The 16089-nt window shown below is 46.1% G+C and overlaps 1 protein-coding gene across 4 annotated transcripts in view; it reads left to right on the top strand.

Annotated features, from left to right (window-relative positions):
• NT5C2 (5'-nucleotidase, cytosolic II) overlaps positions 1 to 16089 on the top strand; it is a 542012-nt gene that overhangs the window by 162904 nt on the left and 363019 nt on the right. For all 4 annotated transcript variants that reach the window (XM_085606647.1, XM_085606643.1, XM_085606637.1 and 1 more), the window contains one exon: positions 5678 to 5799. In XM_085606647.1, the coding sequence (XP_085462773.1) occupies positions 5699 to 5799 (101 nt within the window). In that variant the 5' untranslated portion in view covers positions 5678 to 5698. The remainder of the gene's footprint in view (positions 1 to 5677; positions 5800 to 16089) is intronic.

Genomic DNA, 16089 nt, shown 5'->3' with positions numbered 1-16089 from the left:
GGAACTATAGAACTGTGCTTATCACACTCTTGTGGGAGGTGGTCTGGGGGGTAATTACCGCACTCCCCCCCCCCCCCCCCCCTTCCCCCCCCCACCCCCCCCCCCCCTTCATCCCAGAGTCCATGGAAACTGTTGAGTCTCTAGAGCCCTGCTGGCTTATAAGAAGATTTTAAGTGGGTTTAGCCGCTCGTGCCGCGCCTGAAGTGCATATGTCGTCATAAATGGATAATAAAGCGCCCACACGCCTCCACTTACTGCCACAAAACAACGTCAGCTCTTCCGTCATCTCTGCAGGTTTGAGACGGACGTTTGAGACGGACCATCAGTTAGTGCAAGATGTGTGCATAGCTCCGAGCTCCAGCAGAGCAACTCGCACACCAGGACCAATTAGGGCTCTTCTCGGGAGGCGCGGGAGTGGGCTTCGGGAGGCGCAGGAGGGGGCTTTGGGGAAGAGGGTACAGAGGGGGTGGGAGGGGCACCAGCATTTCGCAAAGGGACCACTGGACAGTCGAGTGAAACCAGAGCTTAAACACGCGTTCACGTGAGATAGTTTACCGTTACTAGAAATCTATAGCCCCATATTGCAGGAGAGACTGAGAAGAGGGCCAGTGGTGAGAGACAGATCAGCAACCTGAAGACAAGAGAGAGCCGCCTAACGGCGACGCAGGAACACTTCTAGAGAGACTGTACATAAACCATAGAGTGCCCCATCCTCTGATGAAGGAGTGTTCCGTAGGCGTCACGGAGATCGGGAGAGAGCGAGTGCTACATCAGGAACGCGCATAGGGACAAGAGGAACAAGCGCTCGCTATCTGTTTTCACTCAGACCCGTGTTTACGGAGCTGAGTAAAAACATATGGTTCCCACAAAGATAAGAAATACCTTTACAACAGAAGGAAAGCAGACGAGCCAGTCCGGGTAGGCCGTACAAAAAAGTGAAAAGGAGGCAACAAATAAAGCTTATTTCCAATGGCAACCCACCGTTTACCATAAACGGTGACGCAAGCCAATGAAAATAAGGGGCGGGGCTTCAAGCCCTTCTCTCAAAGTCCTCCTTGACAATAAATCTCGCCGAGCGAGCTGCGCATGTGTAACGCTAGGCGAGACTTAAAAATTGAGTTAAGTGACAGAGTAGAAGACGTATGGGTATTCTAGAAAGGAAAGGGGAGGTAAAAGTATAAAAGGGATTAAAAAGGGGAAGGTAAAGGGGTGTATAAAATGAGCAAAACGTAAATGGGTAGGGGATATAGTAAAAGTTTAAGAAATAAGAAGAGTAAAACAGGTCAATACAAGACTTATGAGTATTAAAGGAAAGGGGAGGTGACGGTAAAGAGAAGAACCCCTTGAAAGAAAAGCTAAAACACCCTCAACACAAAAAGAAATTTAACCAAATATTTCTTCAAAAATTTTCTCCATCTTGGTTTCTTCTGGCTGGAGAAAGCCATTAATAAAGAAAAAAAATTGAAAAAAAGTTTCTTGAGAAAAATTTAACCGAACCAATTTCTTTAAGTATGTATTTAGTAAGAATCAGACAACCAAGTGTGGTTCAGGTGCATGATGTGAGAGATTCTGGTGTTTCTGAAGATTTACCACCTGTAATATATTCCTGCCCGTCTGTGAAGCACTGGGTTTATAAATCCATGACCGTAAATATTAAGCCTGACAATGTAGAGAAACTGCTGGCCACGAAACATACAATGCAAAGTTCTCTTTCCTGCGTGCTAGTTTTGATGATCCAAATCCCAAAACATGTGTCCACTTAAAATCATTTTACCAAGTTTCACACAACAGCCTCTTAAGGGCCACCTTGACCTCTACTGTTCTCTTCCCTATGGTCCGTCCTCCCTCCCTCTCTCTTTCCCTCCCTCCCTCTCTCCCTCCCCCTCCCTCTCCCTCTCTCTCTCAGGGTAGTACAGGTATACATGGTATTCGGAGGTTAGGTTGTGATGGGGCAGTGACTTCTAAGCCGGTGGCTGAGCACTAGAAGACAGCCTGTCAGCTGTACTGAAGATTTAATGGTTCTTGTTTTTTATTGATTTCCTGAGAGAACAAGGTCCATACGGTGGATCCTTGTACATGAAATCTCTGTAGTCAGTATGCCATTAGTATATTTACAAGCCTTGTTGCATAGTTTAAGATTGTCTACAATTCTTGCTGTTATGGTTTGTGATATTTGGTTAATGTTAACGTGTTCTTGACGCTTCAGTTTTCCACAGGTTTGCTGCATTGATCAGCTAACCTTGTTATGCTTCTATTTATAATGCTCGTTTATAAATGACTCAGATCAAGCTCTGCGAATCATCAGCCGGCTGCTAAAAGCCTTTTCTCGCAGGTTGATAGTGCACATCTGCACATTACTGCTCAATAAACATAATTACATCTGACCACTAATTACAGCCTGTTTGAAACAGGCCCGCTGTCTCGTGCGGTTCAGTGCCACGTGGCTACTTGACTGTAACGGAGATCAGTTATACAAATATTTGTGAAACGGAGACATAAAAAGTATCCATTATTAGCACATAATTCATATGTAACCTAGCTTTATTGAAGCGTTGCAGTTCACAAGTCAATCGCATGTTAATGTACCCATGCTTATATTACCGGACTTAAGCACTACCGCTCCAAAAACATCTATGGTATTTAATGTTGTTTTTCACATAGATAGTTTAAGATACAACCTGCTGTTTGTACCCACATTTATAGGTCGAGCCTGAGCAGAGCATGCACTGATCTGCGAGGCATGCTGTATTGGCGTATGTACTTGAAGCCCCGCCCACTCTCTGCCCATATTGGTCATTGGCTTGTGTCATTGTCCTTCCTAAATGCTGGCTTCTGATTTGTAAATAGGCTTGTTAGTCTCTCCTTGGTACCGCCTTGTCTTCATTTGTAACCTCCATGAGAACACCCCCCTTTTACATGTGTTGTTGCTCGGTAGGCTTTAATTATAGCCTCCGAGCACTATTTCATTTAATGGTTTTCACATGTCTGCTGTTGCAGGCAGGACACGCTCTCTCGCAACAGCTTTATTTTTTTTTTTTTACATAGCACGGCATGCTACGCTGATAGTGGCGGCCGTGCCTTTGCTTTACTTGCCGCACCAAACGTGGCCACATGTTTTTTTAAAACGAGTTTTTGTTTTTTAATTGCCCCATGCCGCACTTACACTTTGATGTCACCACGCCCCTTTCCTTAAACGAGTCTAAGGAAAAGGTCGTGGCCACCCTTAAAGTGAAAGCGCGGCATGGGGTGCTTTTACAAAAAAAGCATTTGTTTGTCAATTTGACAGACAAATGCTTTTTTGGGTAAAAGTGCCCCATACTGCACTTTCACTTTAATGGCGGCCAGGCCCCTTTCTTTAGACATGGCTCGTCTAAAGAAAGGGGCGTGGCCGATACTAAAGTTAAAGCACCGCATGGGCGTTTATACAAACTAGCATTTGTAATGCAATAGGTGTCGCATTTACGAAACTCACGTAAATGTGAGACCTAGTGCATTGCAAATGCTTGTTCAGTTATTGCGTGAAATACAGACAAAGCTATTCCTTTAAAGCTCTTCACCTCTGGTTACAAGATTTGGCAAAACTAATAGGCCCACCTTGCATTTTGAGTCCAAACCATTTAATAAAACCCTCTTACAGTAAAAAGACTGCTTACTGCATGCATTGAATCTATGAAAGAACAAATGTGTTTTGATTCAGTGTAGCTTTGAGAGTCCCAAATGTTGCTTTGGAAAGAGTCCATAGAAGTCTACATTTTGAAGAACTATTAACAATAGAAATTCAGTAAGTTGCACAGTCAAGCCAGACCTAAAGAGGAATTGAGTCCTTAAACGCATTTTTTCCAGTTGTTATTGAGTGTTTGTTACCAAAATGTCTAACCTGCACCTTGAGTCCATCTATGACACTGAGAACCAGATCTAGAGTTTCACAGATGGCACTCCATCCATGAGGTTGGCAGAGGACATTGCAACGGATTACAGTCTGCAAAATTTAGAGATCACCCCTGACCCAGTGGAGAACATTGTACCTTGACGGAGCTTCCATTATGACGGTTCCTGTCTAGGTACAAGTTTGGTGGACAGCTTTTTAAAAATTAAGTCCAACCACTAAACTTAATATTTTTTTTGTTTTTCAGAAGCAAACTTCCAGGGAGTTTGTTATTGAAAAACAAAAAGTTAATGACCCCATACCCTGGGAGCTTAACCCCATACCCTGGGAGCTTTCTCCCAGAGTGTGTGTGTAACAATTTTGTTTTCCTGTCCCTCACTGCAAGGTTTTTCGTAGCAGTGCTGGACATTAAAAAACCTCACCAGACCATCGACTAAATAGAGAATAGAGAGGGTGGTGTGATGGGTTTACTGTGTCGGCCCAACTCCGCCTGCCCTTTGGAGGTAGCTTTTGGCAGAGGGAGCCCCCTGTTGACTCAGTTGAGGGGAAAGTGGACGCTCGACCAATTTCTAAATGAGGCTGGTGGACTGTTAGTTGGACGAAGTGGTTACTCCATAGCATTTGTGACACAGAACCCTGACCACCAAACGTAAGATAAAGCTATACGTATTTTTATACCTAATGTTAGCTGCTCACTTTAACAACAGTTTCAGAGCGATTTTTGTGCAGCTGTTAATTGGGCAGAAGGAGTCTTTACTTAATATTTGATTCAGGTGTTGAAAATGCATAGCTGCCACGGAGCTACCAATTGCATGCATTACCTTGGCAGTGGCAGCTGCTACAGAGCGGGGTGGAGAGCGGGGTGGTGGGGCGGTGTATCGAGGGGAAGGATACAAATTTAAAAAAAAGAAAACACTTACCTGAATATGGCTGCAGCTTCTCCTCTGTCTTCTTCTCTTCATGGCTCCCCGCTGCACACAGGCTTCCTAAGCCAATCACGATGCTGCTGTCACCAGCATGAGAGCAGCGTCGTGATTGGTCTGAGCGACCTGTTTGGCCGCTCAGACAGTGCCTGAGAGCCTTGGGACTGTTCTCCACCCAGCTGTGAAACACAACCAGGTGGAGAAATGTGAGTGCACATGACTGTTTGGCCGGCACACAACGCCCGGCTAAATGGTCTTGCACACTTATGGTGCACAAACCACTCCTCCTCCCTGTGACCCCAGTCCCGCCTCGACCAAACATAGCCCCGTAGCTGGTACGAAAAATAAAATGATAACGTTATTATCATTTTATTTTTCCCTTTTCCACCACTCTGAAAGCAGTGGGGCAACGCTCCTCCGCCTTAGAGAAGGAGCCTCAGCTGTCTTGGTTAAAATAAGCATCTCATTAATGCATCTTTGCACTCTTTACTGAACTCAGTTGCTTTTGATGTTTTGCTAGTATTTAGCTGTTTTTAACCAGACCACTCAAGTTTAAAATAGAATACCAATCTCTTCCAACTGTTTTGTCTGTGTTCACTAGGAACAGCCAGACTGCTTTTGTGTGTTTTCAGAAACATTTTGTGTTTCTCTTAACCTCGACTTTACATTTTAATTGCTGGCAATATTCCCTGGCGACCCTTGTGAAAAATGTATCGGGTAAATAATGATCAACTGTTTTTACTATTGGATCTTCAGATTACTGGTTTAATTTCAAGACGTAACCCATATGTAACAAAAGCACATACACGTGAACATGATCTTGAGAATGTATTTTTAGTTGATATGAACATGTGTTTTTCTTCTACAGATATAATTCACTCTTTTGAAAATGACAACCTCGTGGAGTGACCGACTTCAGAACCATGCGGACCTCCCGGCTAACATGGATAGGCATGCGTTAAAGAAATACAGACGTGAAGCCTACCATAGGTAAAATATTTTCAAATATCTTCGTAATGTGTGTTAACAAAGTACTGCTTCCCCTCAATATAGTTAACAAAAATGACCCTTTGTCCTTCAATTTCCTGTTAACTTGCAGCACGTTATCACATTTTCCTGATCCAATCTTGGTAGCCCTGGATCTACTCCTGCATTCCTTTGTTCAAGGGATTACATTTTGTTCCTCATGCCACTGTCTGGATCTTTTACGTCCAGGTACTTTGTCTCCAGACCAAGGCATTTACTATTTCCATGAAATAGCAAGTACTTGGCAAAGGCCACAGGTCTGGGTTTAATTTTCAACTCATGCAGCCTTAGCATCTTAGAGCGAGACACAGAGAAGAGAGCCAGCTCAAGTAGACCACGAAGACTGATTAGTAAAGTAGTCCCTCCTGCAACTCAATGCAGTCCTTTGAGTGGAGGTGGAAGGAAACACTCAAACAGCCAATGGCATTAGGTGAGAAATAAATGCTCCTTTGGGCTGAGCCATCTTTGATTGATAAAGTCTGGTGACTGGGGCAGATAGTTAGAGTGGCCTGTGCAGCTCACTCAGCAGATACTGCAATGCAGCAGTTTCAAGCAGGTGGCCTAAACCCCCGCACCACTTGACTCCAGGATGATGATGGCCTTGTGCGAACCCTGCTCAGCATCCCTACAGAGGAGTTACTGAGTACCTGTGAGGCAGCAGCGGTGAGTCCCTCTGGACTGGCAGAATCGTTTAGAGGCCCTCCAACCTTTTTTGCAGTCAGCACATCAGATCGAAGAGCCAGAACGTCAGTGGCTACAGTATTAGGGGTAGGATGTGGGGAAGTGAGACCCTTGCACGGACTACATTAATAGAGGAGTGAGATGAGGAGGGCTCACACAGAACAGTGAATGACTTATTCCTATCAGCTAAATTGTGACAACTCCATTGCACCATATTTTCTCCTCTCCCGTCCTCCTCTGCTGTTCTCGATCAGTGTCACACTGAATGCACTTTTGCCCACCTCCTCCATTTCTCCCCCATGCCAATGTTAGGTAAGGGTAAAGCTAGTGCTTAATTTTGAACACAATAAATGCCAGGGCCCTCATCAGGAGACCACTGCAGCGTGCACCAATTATTGCCCCTGCGAGCACTGCCTATGTCAGTACCAACACAACCACTAACCATCACACTCCTACAAGAATGACAATTCAGACTATTTGAAGGTCCTAAAGCTATAAGAATGCAGGTATTAATCTTTTTTTTATGTCTTTTTATGAACAGAGGTTATCCACCACATGACATATGTTTGTTGCAACACAGTTTAATAAGTTAAGCACTAAGAACAACAGTATATCATATTTCTGATTTGGGGCAATGTTCATCAAGTGGTATAGGTAGGTTTTCAAGGTAACAGTCTTTTACACACATAGCTGATAATGAACAGGGCAACACATTCAGCACCCACAACCCAGTCATGTTGCGAGTTCCTGTAACATAGCATTTGAAGCCCCTGGTCTCGGGGCGGAAACAGGCTCCCTCTATATGTATTCCATCTTCACCAGATCGTCTCCCATTTTTTGGGACAGCTCCTACTTTCATATACAGATCTCTCCGTTACCATGCACCAATCCAAGTCTTTCTTCCAATCGTTAAGGGATGGAGTTGTCACCATCCCCCACATCTGTGCAATATTACTTTTTAGCTACCATCATGCCCAGTGTAACTCGGGTTTGATCTGCACCGTGACAAGTCTGTGGCATCCCAGATGTTAAGGAGGCACATTTTGGCTGATATCATCGTGATTATACCTGTGACCTCATTCATGCATGCTAGGACCACTCTCCAATAGGTTTTGATATTTGGACATTCCCACAATATATGGACATTTTTTCCTAGTAGACCACATTTCCTGAGACATTTCGTGTTCATCTTTTTTTCAATTTGTACCCGTGTAGTAATAGAGACGTAGACTCTGTGGAGAATTTTTAGTTACACGAATCGGAAGCGTAGTTGCACAGCGACCTTCCGCGGTGAAGCCATAGCTTCTGCCCAGTCTTCGTCCTGCAAATCTCCCAAATCTGTTTCCCAGCATTTTAGGAGCTGGATGACAGTGTCTGGGGAGTTACTAATGAGTTTTCGATATGCGAGTGAAATCGCCTTGATAAAGAGGTGTTCCTCCAGCAGCATGTCCTCCAGGGGAGACGATTCCGGTCGAGTTTCATCAGGGTGAAGTACTGCCTGAAGGGCATGTCGGATTTGTAGATAGCAGAAGGCCTCCAAGGGGGCTAATTCATACGTTTGTTTTATAAGTCAGCAAATGGAATCACCCCTCCGGTTGTACACAGGTCCCCCACGGTAGAGATCCCTATCAGGTCCCACTTATCGAATCCCTGCCTTTTTGCCATGGTGCCCAGAAGTTCCGCATTCCACAAAAGCAAGGCCTGCGTAATCTTCTTTTCCCACCCCAGTTTTCGTGACCGTTAGAGCTGCCCTTCCCTCTAGGGGAAGATGATGTGAATCGGTGTAAAGTGCTCGGTGGTATCCTCCCAGTTGGAGAATCAAGTAGTCCATACGGTAGGCAGGTTCCTTCCCGGGCTAGTGGGCCCAACAATTGAAGATCGTTAGTTGGGCTGCTTTATAGTATTATTGTAGATCGGGTAGCGCTATCCATCTGTCGTACCACTCTGTGTCAGTTTTATCAAATCAATGCATGGGCATCCTACATCCTACAGCAGGGTCCTAATTTCACTATTGCTTTGAAGTATGTGTCAAGCACTGGGAAGGGGGTGTTCTGCAACACGTAGAGAAACCGAGGCAATGCCATCATCTTAAAGAGTGCTGCTCTTCCCAGGAAGGAGAGTGGGAGAGATCTCCAATGCCCCACATCACTTTTAAGGCGAGTCAGGAGGCCAAGCACATTTTTAGCTATAAATATCTTCGGATCAGTGGTAATGTGGATGCCTAAATATCGAAAACTCTCCGTTGCGACATGGGCTTCACATCCTGGTGGGAGGCGGGGCACTGGCCCATGGAGAACAAATATCACTGACTTGGACCAGTTAATTAGGTATCTGGCGTATTCCCCAAAGATCGACCGAATACTCATTAGTCTATGGATGGGAGACCTGGGGGAGGCGATATAAAGAAGAATATCGTCGGCATACAGTGAAATTCTGTCCTCCCAGTCCTCCGTCCAGCGCAGACCCTGGATCAGGGGGTCCCTTCTGACCCACGCCACCAGGTTTTGAGGATCAATGCAAAAATTAGGGAAGAAAGAGGGCATTCCTGTCGTGTTCCTCAACTGAGGGGCAAAACCCCAGACACTCTACCATTCATTACCACACGCACCAAGGGCTGTGAGTATAGTAGTTGCAGCCAAGATAAAAACATTGGGCAAAGTCCATATGGTGGAGCACAGCAAAAAGGCCACGCCACAGTATCAAAAGCCATGCGGGCTTCAAGTGACAGGATCACCGCGTCCTCTTTGATTTTGTGTGCCTGACCCAAGACTCCATGGAGTTGACGTAGATTTAGTGCCGTATTGCGACTGGGGATAAACCCTGATTGAACTGGATGGGCCAACTACGTCATTAGTTGAGTCCAGCGAAGGGCAAGGAGCTTGGCTAGAATCTTCAGTTCTGCATTCAATAAGGAGATGGGCCTGTAAAAGCTGTATTGTTTCGGTGGTCTGCCCTCCTTATAAAGTACAACCACCGAGGCGAGCCTCTGCTCTTCTGGGAGTGTGCCCACTTTTCTACTTTCTTCAAACATTTCTAAAAGATAGGGCCCTATGGTGGGTGCCATGAGTTTGTATAGTTCTATAGCCATGCCGTTGTACCCCATAGCTTTGTCTGGTGTAGTGCTTGGATGGCCTGCTTCACTTCCTCCTCAGTGAGGTCACTGTCTAAGAGTGATACATCATCCAGAGAAAAGGTCGGGAGCCTTGTCCCGAGGCCATTAAGTCGGATGAGTATAATTTAGAATAATAGGCTGTGAAAGCGTTTGCAATAGCTTGTGGGTCTCTTAGGTGTTCTCCTGGTGACGCTACTGCAGCCACTCCCCTGTTAGCTCGCTCTCATCAATCTAGCCAGGCAAGTAACTTTTCCGTTCGATCTCCCAGTTCATATACACAGTGTTGAGTAGCTTTGTACTTGGTTCTAGCCGCATCTGCTACTACAGCTCATACTCTTGTTGTTTCAATTGTGAGCAGTGTTGTGTGTCTATTTGTATGTCCTGCACTAACTGTGTCTCCAGCTTCAGGATCTCTTGTTTGAGTGCCTCCACCGTTGCATATCTGTCCCTTTTGTGTCCTACCATCAAGGAGAGGGCCTGACCTCTGATTACTGTTTTATAGGCTTCCCAAAGCGTTCGTGAGGAGGTGACTGAATGTGCATTTTCCTTGAAAAAATGGGTTGTTTGTTTTAGGAGTCCCTCCTGTATTGTTGGAAGTTTAAGGAGCAAGGGATTTATTGAGATGCATTCTCTCACTGTTGGAGTGCCCCGACAATATCTCGCTCATACGGGGGAGTGATCCGATGTACCTCTCGCTAGGTCCCTCACATCACGGAAATTTGCTAGGGAAGAGGCCGATGAAATGAGAAGGTCAATGCGGGACATGCTTCCATGGGCCCCGGAGTGGGAAGTGAAGTGCTGTAAAGAGGGATTAAGAGTCCTCGAGACATCCACCATCCCCAGTGCTGTTAGAAAGTCTGTCAGTTGGGTTTTAGGAGGGAGGTTCTGCCTCTGGTATGTCGGTCTATAGTGTAGTTAAGTGTCATATTAAAATCTCCTGCTATTAAGAACTCACCCTCCAGTGCTTGGAGCATGAGCACCCCTATATGTGGGAAGAGTGGTGTTGTGCAGAGGTAGAGGTACATAGACCGTTATGATGTTAATCTTCTTCTGCTGGTATTGGTCATTTTTAATGTATATTGAATTAATAAACTGTGGTTATGCTCATGTAAAAAATTAGTCAAACAGTGGCACCATGTGACAGACTGTTGTAAGCGCCGGTGTTGACAATTAAGTGACAGTGCCAAGCACCGGAATCCACCTGCTCAAATTAAGCTCTGGATAAAGCCCTGGGTTCTAAGGCAAAATCGACAAGTTCACCAGACTACCCTTGTTGTAGGCTGAACATTTAAGCCCATCCTAGGAAGGTTCCCAGAGCACTCTATCGGAACCCAAAAAGGATACTGAAGGCAAATCAAACTACTGTAAGGGCTCTAGAGGGCAAGATCGGGGGGGGGAATGGGTTGGTATTGAGGTGTCCCTTTTACTCCAAGATGTGCGGAATCTAGCATGTTGGACCAAAAAGGAAGAAACTTGCTTTTCCACAGTACAAGGTGAACTTCCCATATTCTCAATTAACTTAAAGATCCAGGAAACATCTGCACAATTAGGACATAAGGTAGAAGAGTCAGAAAGTTGGTCCAGAAGGAACAATTTGTGATTGGTGGGGAATCCCTGAGGGGAAAGCAAGCCCCAAACCTACACTGTTCCTACTCGACTGGTTTTACTCCTGGCTAGCTGAGAAAGACTTGTCCTCCTGTTTCTTTCTGGAATGGGCCCACCAATCACTGACTCCCAAGCCCCCACCTTCAACCCATCCCTGAGCCCCCCCTAGACCTCTGATTGCCAGAAATCTAAATTATGTTGACCATGATTTGATCTTCAGATTGGCGAGAGAGAAGAGGAAGCTGTGGTACTCTTCTTCAGGTTGCAGATTTTCACTGATTAGACTGCTATGGTGACTCGGTAGCTTAAGTAGTTTCAAGGGGTAAAACAGAAATTGCCAGTGCTGCAACTTCAATATATGCTGTTGTACCCAGCTAAACAAAGTGTTGCACTAGGTCAGGTCTCACTTCTTTGATTCACCTGAAAGTGCTTAGGGGTGGAGGCAGTAGTGGGTGGACCTCTTTGGGCACAGCTGCAAATGCTGCCAGAGCAAAACTCGAGGGGCTCGCCCCGCAGTTGTGACTTAATCTCTTCTCCCAAAAAGTATATATTTCACAGACCAGAAGACGCTGCAGCAGAGGTTGACATAACAAGATGCAGTGTGGAGAAGCGATCCCACCACTTTGGGGTCCAGCGAGGAGGAGGATTCAAAACAAACAGCAAGGGACGATCCCTCACAGACCTCGAAACTTAGGGAATCCCCATACAAAAGTGTTTGAGGCTACTGGAACATGTCCCCCTGACAGCGATTGGGCATGAGTATCGTTCCTGTCAAAATCAGAATAATATCTCTGAACTACTGGCTTTATTATGTTATTGAGCGGCTGGACAAGTCACTAACTCAAAAGGAAGTCTATATATTTATTGTTCAGAGGTGACAGATACTTCACGTTAGGAAGTATGCATTGGAGGGTGGGGTCGGGCATTTGTTTGTTTACAGCAGAGGCAGAATTTTAACAAAATGGCTGAGGCTAAAGTAAGTAGAAGTTACATCTAACTTATTTTATGCAGATTTGTAGAGCCCACTATTTCCCGGGTGGGTATCCGGGTGCTGAGCAGTTGCGAGTATAGCCACACCTAAGAACTAGTGGAACTATTTGAAATGTCAGGTCTTCAGCTTCTTGCCGAATTCAAGAAGCAAGAAGGAGGTTCTTATGTGTAGCGGCAGATTGTTCCACGCTTAAGTAGCGATTCAGGATCTCTTTTTTTTTTACATATGTGTGGAATTTGTGCAAGCATGAGTCCGTATGGGCAGAGGTATCTGGAAGATTTGTAAATCTTCAATCATGGGAAATCACAGCGAAGTTAAAATGATCTAATGGAAAGTCAGTGGCTTTAATAATAAAAGTTAAAAGAGGTGCAATTTTACAGATTGCTAAGACACAAGCTCCAAGCCTACTCCTTCTACTGGAAACCTATTTATTGGGTACCCAATCTATCTGCTTGGGCCACATTGGCGCCTCCTGGATATATAATTCGGACTTCATGAGGGGTTCCTTGTTGGTGACCATCCTGATAAACAGAACCTTTCCTTTGACTGTGACGAAGGTCTGACATGATTACCTGGGTCGCTATATAACAGTTTTTGGTAGTCTGAAAGGCATGCCCTGGAAATTTGTAAGTGCGTATGTGTTGGAACTGGCACTTTGTGGTTGGCTGAGGCGATCCCTAACCCGGCAGAACCTACCACTCCCATCAGGAGGTGGGTGTTTACACTCATTGTATAACCTGCGCTTATCCTTGGGTAGCTTGGCACTGAGCAGTCATGCTCATCACAGAGGCAATGTGTAAAGCATTGGCACAACACACAATAAATACACTGAGCTTCAAAAAAGAGACTTCACACCTGGTGTATGTAAATAAAGTTTGTATTCAACACACACCTTAATTAACACATGAGCATCATGTGTTTCTGGACATGAATCACACTCAGAAATATTACTAGAAGTACATTCCGTTGTATGCACACTGGGGAAAGATCCTACTTTACCCCCCAAAACGTTGTCAAAACTAGATACACCCTTGCAATTATTATAATTCAATATTACACAGTTATCAGGTGCACCACAGATCGCAACAATATAAAAAATATGTACGTACAAAGAATTGCAACACTTTTAAGCAGGACCGTGGGCTGAGGCCACACAGGTAAAACCAATGTCAAATGTAGTATTCTTTTGGCAAGGAATCAACGTGTAAAGCAACACCCCCAGGTGGTGCAATGAATCATCTGCAGTCTGCAGGCAGTCACTTCAACGCGCGCACACATACTCACTCAGTGCCTATGGGCTTTCAACAGATATGAGGCAGGTCTGCACACATACACACACAGCACTGTAATGCGGTGCAAATGATATCCGGCTGGTCAATGGATAGCTCACTACATACCCCGTTGCCCAAACCTCTCTTCACCCTCCAACTCACCGACTACCTTACAACCACGGGTTGGGGATAACCAGCCCTCCCCCTGATACTAGGCGATCACAGCCAAAGTCACACTTAGTCAGTGCCCACGGGAAGAAGGTGAGGGTAGCTATCAGGACAACTTAAGAGGCAGTTGTCAAAAGGTGGTTTGGCCACCACTCTGGAAGTTCACCCACAGGATGTGGAGCAGAAACGGGCTGGGGCGATAGTCCTTCACTCAAAAGGGTTCCACAGTGTGCCTTCCGTCACCAGCCCAGTTCTGCGGAGGGTTGTGCAGTCTATTGACCTGCTTCCAATTGCTTTTGGAAGCATTCCTTTAGCCCAGTCAATCACTCTCCCTACCCAGGCCCGCTTTGGGCAATACTACCTGGTAACACAATGTCGTCGGGAGCCGGGTGAGGAGTAGGCAGTTGGTCCTCTGCACTGAGGAACCACAAGAAACAATTGAGGAATGGAGAAGGAAGCAGGGGGAGCCTCTCGTAAGAAAGTAGGCACACGTCGATCAGAGTAACACCCTGGCAATCCGGGCTCAACGTCTGGTGCGCGGTGATATAAGTCGCACCTGACAATTCCGGTCTCGCACAATGCAGAGTTGCAAACCCAGTACCTACCTGGAAATGAGGCACAACGTCTGGTGCGCGTTGCTTCGAGTCGCACCAGACAGTTCCGGCCACACACAACGAAGAATTGCAAATTCCATACCTCCCTGGAAATAAGGCACAATGCCTGATGCATGTTGATACTGGTTGCACCAGGCAGTTCCGGTCACACCCACAGTCGCAAGTTTAGCAGTGCCACACAAGGTAGAATGAGGCACTATTATGGGTACGCCCTCACCTGCGAGGGTCGCAACCTGTGAATTGGACACCACATGCAATGAGCATGCAGGTGGCGTATCGCACAAGAGAGATGCAGCACAATCGATGTAGCGGGTCACACTCGATCTGGCAACCAGTGAATCTGCTCACCACCAACAAGACGCTTATGCGTGTTTGTGTCCCCATGATGTAGGGGCCCCACTTAAGACGCGCCAATACTTTTGGGGCTCTGCACCAGGCAATCCGATCTCCAGGCACAATTCTTAGTTCCACACTCACGCCGCGCTCCCAGTTGGGATCCAGCAGAGGAGGTGTCACAAGTAGATGGTGTGGGTCCCTCACGGAAGGTCTTTGATGTCCTTTAGACCTCCTCAAGACCACAGGGGGCAAGCGAACAAGCCCATGGAAAGCACACTTCAGGGTGCCACTCAGCAGCAGGTTGTCAGCCCAGGCCAGCTACTGTTCAGGAAGGGTGCACGGTCCTTTCCAATGGCAGTAATCGTCCTTGTGCACAACAGATTCCTCTGGCCGTGTGCACCACTCAGTTCCAGGTTTTCCGGTCCCACGCCCCCACAAGTGTATATCTACCCTGCTGAAGTACAGCACCAGTAGTTATTCTGTAGTGTGCCTTTGAAGTTGGGGGTGGTTCAGAGGGTGTCCCTTTGAACCACAGATGTCTACCCTAAATTTAATTCCGGTCTGCCATGAGGCCGCTGAATGCAGATCTTGATCTTTAGTGAGGCTATGATCTGGTTCCTAGAGGTCAAGTGTCAAAACCTCTCCCTCCAGTCTATTCAGCTAAGCCCTCAAATGGCAGAGATCTGTCGTTCCATTTGTAGGCCTAATGTTTATAGCTGTCTCTAGGGAATGCACAGATGTGTTCCCCAGCCTTCCATGTGGGATGGAGTCAAACTACAAGGCACACAAAGAGTTTTAGAGCAGAGAAGTGACATTTCTCAGGTACTAATGACAAAACCACCTTTACCACAAGAGAGGGTTTATCATTGTGAATCCAATGATAGGAAACATTTATGAGGCTGCTCCACTGCAATTCACTGTTGCAGCCTGAAGTAATTCCAACCATTCCCCCATTTTAGCCTATGGGAAGAGCAGACCTACCTCCATAGCTGGTGAAAAACAGACATGAGTATTCTTCACTACTTGGTCAGGGTACACACGTGTACCTGCCCTGCCTTTCACCTCCCACATGCTTCACCCCTCAGGACTTAGCCTAGGGATGCTCTAGTAGTAGTGAAAGGTCCGCTCAGGATTTTTTATTAGGGTTTAGAAAGGTCAACCTGAGCATAAATGCAAGTGCTCACAACCAGGTCTGAAATGGCTGGCTGGACACATGCTCGAAAACACTATATGTGCAAGTACAAACACACAGGTCTACATCAGGTAAGCACCCACTTCCTAATGTGTGTAGGAAGGGCGTGCACACTTTCAGACTGTCTTTACATTGTGAAAGTGCTCAGAGTCCTAAAGCCACAAACAGAGAATCAGCAACAGCTGGGTGGTGTCCCTTGGGAAGAGCCGACCTCCTAGGTAGGAGATACCCACATGGGGGTTCTTCACTACCTGGGCATGGAACACTCATGGGTACCGGCCCTT

Source organism: Triturus cristatus, chromosome 1_2 (genome assembly GCF_964204655.1).
Source record: "Triturus cristatus chromosome 1_2, aTriCri1.1, whole genome shotgun sequence".
In the NCBI taxonomy this organism is placed as follows: domain Eukaryota; kingdom Metazoa; phylum Chordata; class Amphibia; order Caudata; family Salamandridae; genus Triturus; species Triturus cristatus.
Note: the sequence above shows the minus strand (reverse complement) of the source record. Positions and strands in the feature narration are given on the sequence as shown.